The sequence below is a fragment of the Nematolebias whitei genome, chromosome 20 (genome assembly GCF_014905685.2).
Source record: "Nematolebias whitei isolate Nwh7 chromosome 20, NemWhi1, whole genome shotgun sequence".
Classification (NCBI taxonomy): Eukaryota; Metazoa; Chordata; class Actinopteri; order Cyprinodontiformes; family Rivulidae; genus Nematolebias; species Nematolebias whitei.
This window is the reverse complement of record NC_056517.1, coordinates 33123015-33132615: the sequence shown is the minus strand read 5'-3', so window position 1 is coordinate 33132615 and position 9601 is coordinate 33123015. Positions and strand designations below refer to the sequence as shown.

The following is a 9601-nucleotide window of genomic DNA, read 5'->3' as shown; positions in this document are numbered from 1 at the left end:
AAAGTACACAGTATACATGGCCTTAGTAAAAGTACACAGTATACATGACCTTAGTAAAAGTACACAGTATACATGACCTTAGTAAAAGTACACAGTATACATGATCTTAGTAAAAGTACACAGTATACCGTGTACATGGCCTTAGTAAAAGTACACATTATACTGTGTAGACTCGGGCTGAGCGCTCTCACGGCGGCGCCGTTTCCTTCGAGGACGTTCAGCGACGCGCACCAGTCGCACGTCTACGATGACGCTCAGAACACATTAACGTTTTTTCTTTTGTACTTGTATCACAAAATATCCTCGGCAGCAGGAAGCTAAAATAGAACAAGTACACAAACAGAAAACACAATCTACCTCACAAACACCACGGCCGTGCCAACGCACAAAGATTATTTATTTTACTGTAAACATTTAGACGTTTAAATTACCACCAACACAAACAATCAATATTTAATCAAAGATTTCCAACCCAATAATTGATTCTCGACGGCTGAATCGATCAATAAACACGCCCGAACGTCAACAACTAAATGTTTCATCTTTTGTTGCGATGACGCTTTTAGATTTTGTACCAGACGACTTTTGATCACCGTAACGCTGCGACAGTTTGTGCCATCACAAAACTTCCAACAGTTCCTGAAAGCTGAGGAAAAGCACTTTACAGTTTGCGCAGAGTTCGTACAACAGCCGGACTCCTGCTGGTGCAGGAAGCCGTGAAACTGACACAGGTGCAGAAAAATCAGACAAAAAGAAGCTGAATGTCATAAATCCAGTTCATTCATATAAATCCAGTTCTGCTCAGCAACCGTCCTTCCAGCAACAAACAGAACGCTTCGTTTTCCTCCTGGCTGGTAAACGGGAGGCGGACGATCATGTACTTCCACTCAAGAAACAAAAATATTTAGATTCAGCCATAAAACATAGAAAAATAAAGGCTATAAATATGAAAAAACACCTCAGAGGTCTCAAATCTGATTATTTTTAAAGGTTCTGAGCTCCAGTCTCACCCGACGCTTCATACAGGAAGTTACCCTGAGCGATACGAGCCACTTCCTGTCTGAACTAGCTCACTGTGCTGCGACGATGCTAACAGTGCTAACATTTTTGCCTGGCCTTTATCAATTAATCAGGTGTTTGTTTATATTTTTGGCGGCGGTGGGTCAGAGAACCTTTTCCCACCTAAAAGCAGAGAAAACCCCAGACCCCCGGGAGGTGGACTCAGTCAGACACACCTGATAATCCCTCAACCCGACCAGAATGATGTCCGACGTGTTGATCCAGACCTGCAGAACAAAAACAAGCGTCACTCGTGTTGCTCTGACCTCCACGCAATCCAGTGGGCGGAGCCACGTGAACCCAAAGTGCGCAGACTCTGCGTAAAGGTGCCGTTCGGGACGGGTTTCTACCTTTTTCCGGAGTTTTCCTCTGATGTGGCAGAGCCTCTTGGTTCCGTCGAAGCACATGGCCTCCAGGCGGCCGTTCCCCAACATCTTGATGACCTGAGCGTACTCTGCAACACATTAATGAGCGTTTAGGCACCAACAGAGCTCCGTATCACCAGCCGTAAATAAAGAGAAAATAAAAACCGGAGTTATTTAGAATGTCTGAACAGGAAGTCGAATTTTGGTTGATAAATCAAACAAAGACGTTCATCCTGCTTTTAAAACCATTTTTCTACATATTCAAAGTTTAATGTTGCTTTGAAGAAAATTAAAGCCTCAGTAATGGATACATGTAGATTCTTTAGTAGGTTTTAATTTTAAAACTAAACTTTTTCTTATGTTATTTTGTTTCTTCTCATTAATTGGATTATTTATTAGTTCTTTCTTTGAATAAGAAAGCAGTTTTTAAAGCTCCAATATTACACTAATTTTAAAGCCAAATAATAAATATATAAATATATATTTTAAAGGTGATTTGGTCCTCGCCAGTTTTACAGAGTCAGAGCTGAAATCGAGCGTGGCAGTAGCTGAGAGTCATATTTGATGATCGCTCCGAGCACGAGGGCTTCGGTTTACACTTCAGCGGTGATATGAAGTCCTTCAAGGCTCGCTCGTTCTTTCACCTGCAGACGAACGAGAGCCCGTCCGACAGAATCCGCCGTTTATAAAATTAAAATTTTAAAAACGTTGCCGCCGCCGTTTAATTGCAAATGAAAGAACATCCAAGTTAGCACGGTCCCTACACGTTTATTTTATAAACAGCTGATCAGGATTTTAGTTTTTATTTTTAAAACATGGTTAGAAAACGTCTCTTTTCAAGGTTGACTGATTGTCTTTCGGATGAGACGAAACGCATCTAGATTTTTTTACTTTTTGTTTTTTTTTAATGTCCAGAGGACCAGATTGAACTTTTTTTTTTTTTTAGATTTTTCTACCTGGATTATTGAGCATGCATCAGGATATTTGACCGATCGTCATCATTTTTTCTATGTGATGAGACTCTAGTGACCCAGACCTGCTGAATGAAACCAGAACCAGGACTCACCCTGCCCGTCCTCTTTGAACACCAGCTCTCTCTTCTCAGACTCATTCTCGTTCTTTCCACGTCGCCGGTTTTTACCTCCTTTACCTGCAAACACAGACCAAAACGTGTCAGCCGACGGACTTTAAACAGGAAAATTATCAGGAACTTATTTAAAACACGAGACAGAAAATGGATCAGAACTTTAAAAATCTAGTCCCGAGACGACACCGAGACCAGGCCCTCAGATTTTAAAGTTTGGAAAGAAAAACTTCATTCACCTTTAAAATTTTACTCCTTTTAAATCCTAACTTCCAATAGGCCTGCAATGTTATTTAATCTGTTTTAAACACATTAAAATGCACAAATATATGTTTTAATTATAAGCAAAGGAGGTCTGGATCAAGACAGTCCTGTGCCTTAAATCTAAAGTTCAGGTGGAATTAAACTGCAACTTAAACTAATGAGCCTAAATATTTAAATATTAAAGTCATCTACTCTCAGTAGGGAACTGAACGGAACTAGTTAATATTCAAGTTAACATCGTGACACGTGTGAGCTCATTTGAACCTTTAACAAACTAAAATGAACATTTTAAAGTGTTAATGAAGTCAAACACGAGATAATAAAGTTGTGAAATTGACGGGCAGATATCGCCCAGGGTGCGGTTTACCCGTGTTAGCTAACAGTTAGCAGCAGGTAAAGGGTTAGCAGCTTCTTCACACCGGAATTAACTCGTTTTTTCTTTATTTCCTGTCAGTTTTTACTCCCGACAGGTGAAGAAGTCTGGGAAACAAGCGGCTGCTAGCCACGGTTAGCCGGCCCGGGTCACGTTTTCATCACGGCGGAGCGAGACGTTTACCATCAAAACAGCTCTTTTTGACCTCTTACCTTTATTTTTGGGCATATTTTCTCACAACACGGTCGCTTTAACCACGCTCTGTAGAACTGTTGGGTGATAAATGTCTAAAAAAAGTCAGAAAACGGCTTAAATGTAAATGCGAAGAGGAGCGACGACGCAGCTAATCAATGCTGGACTTGTCCACCGATCTGCGCAGGCGCGGAACAATGTGTTCAAACTGTCAAAGCTTTATTAGAAAAGGTTACTGTTACAAACAGGAAGGGTTCGTTGAGTATGGAGCACCTGAAATGCCAACTGTTCCTTTTTCTTTTCTTCTTTGTTGAAATGTAAAATGAGCTTATACTCTTGTTTTGTGACACAAAAAATATGGAGTGAGGCATTGTTTTTTTATTTTGTTCTCCGACGACCACAAAATAATTTAAACACACAAAAAGTCACCATTTACAATGTGATTAAAAACGTAAAGCTAAACAATAATTTTACACACATTTTATTCATTTATTTATGTCTTAATATAAACTTAATCCTAAAAAAATGTAATCCTCAGAGTATTAAAGCAGACATGAGCTGGTTCACAGGCAGTGCTTAATCTGAGCCGCAGGATCCAGGAACTCTTATTTTGACAGGGTGCATTCTAGCAACCATTCGCTAGGATCCGGTAACTCTCAGGCTTACTAATAATAAAGTTATGAACAAATATGACTGCCTTGAATGAATAAAACTTATATTGGATATGTAAACTGTTGAAAATAATTACATAAACACTCATTTTAAACACAACAACCACTTACAACTTCTTGGGGACCGACAGGGTGTAGAGGCAGGGCAGCCAGCTCGGGACCTGAAAGTCCTAGGTTCAATCCCCGTCACCGCATACCTCGTGGTGTCTCTGGGCAGCACACCCTATCCCCAAAATGCCCCCTGGGCGCCTTCAGCAGCAGCCCACTGCACCACCTGGTGGTGGATGGGTTAAATGCAGACTAATTTCGCCATTGTACGGAAACATAGGGGGTGCACCGATAAATCGGCCCCGATTTCCTTAATTTTGGGAAATCGGCTGATACTTGCACGAGAAACCGATTTTTTTAGTTTTAACAATTGTCTAAATTTCATTTATATTTCAGAGCACCACCTCATGGCCAGTTAAAACATGTCTGTATTGTTTCTAGGATATTGTTCAAGTGCACGTTTTTCAACAAAATAATTGAAAATTAAAGGTGTATTGTTCAAAATGTTCTAGAATTGCGCCGCTCAAGGTGGCTGCATGATGGAGCAGCTCTGTTACTTTCATTCTGAGATTTTGCTTTTGGAAACTTTAATTCCTCTTTTTCTGGATGTAAATCACATTTTTTGGATGATTGTTTCCTCTGGTATCAGATGCTGTGCAGCTGGAAGGATTTTTACTGAAACTTTTTTTAGTTTTGGACATTTGTTATGATGCGTAACCATGGCAACAAGGCAGTTTTCTACAACCAGGAGCATCTGATTAACATCTCAAAAGCTCAAATAATATCTCAACCACAGCCCAAAATCTCAAGTGAGTTGAAAAGGATGTTCCGTGGATGCATTCTCATCTACCTGCCAGCTGTGCTCGAATGCCTGACCAGTGAGATCCTGGAACTAGCAGGAAACACAGCTCATGACAGCGGAAGGACAAGATCGTCCCTCGGCACCTACAGTTGGATGTCCGCAGCGACGAGGAGCTCGTTAGACTGCTGGGAGGAGTGGCCATCGCTCTGGGAGGAGTTCTGCCCAGCATTTGGGTGGTCCTTCAGCCCGGGGGCAACCGAGAGGCCAGCTGAGTCTGGGTGGACGGATCGGACGGCATCTGCAGACAGTTTCTTAGGATCCACTGTGGGATGGATCTTTACAAGAGATCCTTCCTGTCTAGGGCCATCAGCATCTATAACATCTCTTAATGAAATGAGGATAACGAGTTACAGCGACAAATAATTTCCCTCTGGGATTAATAAAGTATTTTTGAATTGAATTGAAACCTTAATCTGAAAAAGTTTGGTTCAGGAAAACCCTTCCAGAAAATTAACGCTAAGATGTGCAAATTAATCTTCCTCCCCTCCCACTAGTTGTCTTTAAACGTATCACCAGCGAGAACCTTCAGACAGAAACGACGCGCCTTCATTTGATTCTTGTATTTTATTGGTTTTCAATAGAAAGTCCAACTCTGCAGAAAACAGAGAGGCGGCGCAGCAGCAGGGACATGTCCGACGGGTTCCGACGAAGAGGAGGAAGAACAAAGTCAAAGCTGTTCAGAATCGCAGAAAAACGTGTTTTTCTTTATTTCAGAGCTGTACACCGACAGACAAGTCAACAAAATCTACAGGTATAATCAAAAATTATATAAAAAACATAAAATCTGACATGTATCCCTTTGAGTTGACATTCAGACGCAGAATTTCTGTCTTTAAAAACTACACGGAGGCCCGTTTCACCAAAGTATATAAATATAAAAACTGTTAGGAGTCAGTTTCTCACATGAAAAGAAAAACGTAAGTTTCTCTGCAGCAGAAGCTAAAACATGCAGATTATTTTCAGTGAAGGAGACAAACCTTGATTTCAAACTTTTAAAGTGAAGTTTGATGTCAAATCGTTACGGCAAAGATGCTCAAGGATTTTCATTGTTGCATAAATTAATTTACGTTACGGTCGTTTTTCACAGAACCACAGCTGGAATGTTTTTTTTGGTTGTTGTTTGTTTTTAAAGGTTTGTTGACAGAAAATGATCACAGTCTTTAACGCCCGAAACAAAACATCCGACGAGGAAGAGTTTGATTTCAAAACTAAATAAAGTTTTTACGTTTTAAGACGATAAACCAGTAAAAAAAAAAAACACCAATCTGTAAAACTTTACAGTCTGTAAAGTTTGGAGCAGGACTCCTCGTGTCACAGTTCGCCTCGTGTCCGTGAAAAATGCATCGACTTGATTCTTAGAAACCTGAGTTTTCCGACGTGTTCTGCTGCGGCGGTCGGGTCCGACGGAACGGATCAGAGGCTGAAATCTGTGGAAGCCGTTTTTTTATTTCCAGTTTCCTGTTTGTTCTAGGAAAAGATTTAGACCCGTCTTTAAGTTTAAACTGCTCTCAGAACCTTTAAAGGGACATTTCGCACATTTAAAAGTGAAGCTTGAACCCGAATCAAATCCACAGAACTTAAAATAAAAATGTTCAAAGTTTTGGTTTTTAAAGTGTTTTTTTCTTCTGTAAATAACAAATAAACAGCTGAAAAGGAGTAAAAAACAAAACATTTTAAATTAGTCGACTGAATATTTCTCATTTTTATTAAAGCTGCAGCAAAATGAATAAAATAAACAATTATTTTATTAATAAAGCACCTAAAATAGTTGACTAACTCAAAATTAGAAAAAAGTCAAGGTTGTTTGTGGCACAAAATGACAAAAACATTTTGATTTGTGAAAATCTGTATTTTTTTTATTTGCACTCGTGGCTAAAACAACTGATTTATACAAAAAATACTATTAGGCATCTTTTTTACTTTAAAATTAAACATTTGATGATTATTTTTAGTAGTTTCTTGCTTATTTATTCCTAATTTAGACAAGATGATCTGATTGAGCAGCTTCTGATTCAGATTATCAACAGAGTTTTGGGTTTCAAAATAAAATGTTAATATTTTTATAAATAGTTAAAGATAAAAAAAAATCTTTGACTTGGCAAACAGCTTTTTGATTTCATGCATTTTTTTATTAAAAGTTTTATAAGCGCAAATTTATTCCCCTTTTTTTTTTTTTGCATAAATGTTTTTTTCTTCAAGTTCTTTTTTTGGTCAGAGCATGAAATAAATGCATAATAATCCAAATATTAAATAGAAGATTGCTTTGAACAAAATGATGTGGAATTCTTTTACATAAAATAAAAGTGTAAAAACAAGATTTTAATGAGTTGTAGTTCTGGTTTTGGCCGCCAGGCGGCAGCAAACGAATTTAAAACAAAATTTCTGGACAAGTAAAACTAGAAACTGTTGAGATTTCAGGATTTATATTAAAACCTGATTTTACTTAAAAATAATTTCTGTTGATTTTTGGATAAACTGAATGTTTAATTAAAATTTTATATTTAAAAGTCAGAACAAAACGTACTGATTCTCCCGCTAAAGACCAGACTTTTCTCTGCCTCCTGATTTCTGCCGCCGGCGTCGTCTCAGAGGCGACTGAAGGTTTGAATCTGCGACAAAAATTAAAAACGCATACCTCCGATTGATCCTATGACTACCTGTGCGAGGTGAATAAATACTTTCATCTTCCTGACGCGCTGCTGCTCTGAGAGGCAGTGCTGATTGTCCAAAGCAGAAACGGGTCGACGGGTTCCGGTTCTGGTCCAGCCGTCGATCGGCGAGGCTAAAGCTGACAGTAAGAAAGAAGAGATCCGATCAGAAGAGTCCAGGGAGGGGAAGGGGGTAGGGGGGTGTTTGTGCTCCTATTTGGCTTATCAGCTCTATCAGTAGTCTGTCCCACTGGACCGGACCGGATCGGACTGGAGGGGAAGGAGGAGGCCGGCGGTGGTGGGATCGAGGTCAGAGTTGACAGGAGGAGAAGGAGGAGGTCACAGAGCGGTGGAGGTGATTTTCTTCAGCCCCCTCCGCTGAGCCAGAGAGGAGCAGCCCACCGGGTCCAGAACCGTGGCCACGTTCCTGCTCAGCGCAGAGTACGTGGCCGCCATCGCCCCCTGAAGGAGGAGGACACAAAAACTGATTATTTAACAAAACAGGGAGAAAAATGAGATTCTATGGGTGCCCGGAGGTTCACCTTGACCAGATGTGGTGCTTCCTGTCTGTTCAGGGTGTATTTGGGCAGCTGGTCTCGGCGGGTCACCCAGGGGTGTCTGAGGACTTGACCCGCAGTCAGTCTCCGGTGGGGGTCCACATGCAGCATCTTCGACACCAGATCCTGATGGGTAAGGAAACCTTCAGTAAACCCGGAGTTCTCCCCTGTTTCACGCTAAAAACACGTTTCTTTTATTTTCTTCACCTTTGCTTCAGCAGAAACTGAGTTCCAGTACCCTCCTGTCAGGGAGAACTTCCCGCTGCCGATCCGGGACAGAATCTCCTCCGGAGTGTCCTCTGGGCCGTTAGCAAACGGAGTGAAACTAACAAAAGGTGGCAGAGGAAAAAACAAGGGTTTAAACACACGTAGAGTAGAGATGAAAGGGTTAAAGGATGATATTAAGCAGCACAAAAACATGTCGGAACGTTCCGGTAAACTCACCCCGTCAGCATCGTGTAGAGCAGAACCCCCAGACTCCAGATGTCACAGGCTGCGTCGTAACCCTGCTTCTTCAAAACCTGCAGATAAACAAGAGTCAGCTAAATTAACTGCTTTGCTTTATGCTAAGAAAACATTTCGGCTGTGACTCAAAACTTCAGCTGAGTTTAAACGGCTCATCTTCATCACACGGCAGAATAAGAGGAGAAAACTGACAAAAAACTCAGAAACACCTTCAGAAAGTTTGTAGAACCGGAAACACCTTCAGAAAGTTTGTAGAACCGGAGAAATAAACCAGGGTGACGCTGAAAGACAAATAAATCAGCTGAAGAAGCTGAGATTTTAAAGCTAAAAGAAGCTGAACTCCAGCTAAGAGGTAGTAAATGGAGAAAAACGCTGGCTAAAAGCATCATAACGGTGGCTACAAATTAAAAGCAGCAAATGTTACCTTTAAGCTGAAAGAACCAACTGGCTTGAAAATAAAAATTGCAAATGAGAACTAAAATGAGCAAAATACTAACTAGGAACAGACAAACACCAACAAGTAAAAGTGGCAAGATGTAAGCTAAAAATGGCCCAAACGTAATGGCAAAATGCAAAAGGCTAGCTAAAAATACAAGCATAGCTAAATGTTAACTCAAAAGTAGCAAAACACTAGTTAAATTTAAAATTAACAAAATCTTTGCTAAAAGTAGCTAAACCCTAGCTAAAATGTACAAGTACTAAAATGGTAGCTAAATGCTAAAAATAAGCTAAAAGTTAACAATAAATAATTGCTTGTTGTAATTTATAAGTTGCAAAATCTTGGCTAAAAAGTAAAAACAGCAAAATGCTAGTTAAATGCCCAAAGTGGCAAAAAGCTAGTTAAATGCTAAAAGTACCAAAATGCTAGTTAAATGCTAAAAGTAGCAAAAAGGTTGTTAAATGCTAAAAGTAGCAAAAAGCTAGTTGAATGCTAAAAGTAGAAAAATGAGTTAAATGCTAAAAGTGGCAAAAAGCTAGTTGAATGCTAAAAGTAGCAACATGCTAGTTAAATA

General features: G+C 40.0%; 3 protein-coding genes across 4 annotated transcripts in view; all 3 read right to left on the bottom strand.

The window, feature by feature from the left end:
- eif1axb (eukaryotic translation initiation factor 1A X-linked b) overlaps positions 1–3532 on the bottom strand; it is an 8006-nt gene extending 4474 nt beyond the window's left edge. Inside the window, exons 1-4 of the mRNA XM_037694193.1 lie at positions 3358–3532; positions 2491–2574; positions 1410–1513; positions 1236–1286 (exon numbers count right to left, since the gene is read on the bottom strand). Coding sequence (XP_037550121.1) covers positions 1236–1286; positions 1410–1513; positions 2491–2574; positions 3358–3373 — 255 coding nt within the window. The 5' untranslated portion in view covers positions 3374–3532. The remainder of the gene's footprint in view (positions 1–1235; positions 1287–1409; positions 1514–2490; positions 2575–3357) is intronic.
- LOC119426617 (melanoma receptor tyrosine-protein kinase) overlaps positions 1–9601 on the bottom strand; it is a 531032-nt gene that overhangs the window by 38391 nt on the left and 483040 nt on the right. The gene's annotated exons all lie outside the window — the stretch shown is intronic.
- The window catches only part of rps6ka3b (ribosomal protein S6 kinase, polypeptide 3b), a 55272-nt gene continuing 53053 nt past the window's right edge, over positions 7383–9601 (bottom strand). For both annotated transcript variants that reach the window (XM_037694199.1, XM_037694198.1), the window contains 4 exons: positions 8568–8644; positions 8331–8448; positions 8109–8249; positions 7383–8028 (listed from right to left, as the gene is read on the bottom strand). In XM_037694199.1, coding sequence (XP_037550127.1) covers positions 7906–8028; positions 8109–8249; positions 8331–8448; positions 8568–8644 — 459 coding nt within the window. In that variant the 3' untranslated portion in view covers positions 7383–7905. The remainder of the gene's footprint in view (positions 8029–8108; positions 8250–8330; positions 8449–8567; positions 8645–9601) is intronic.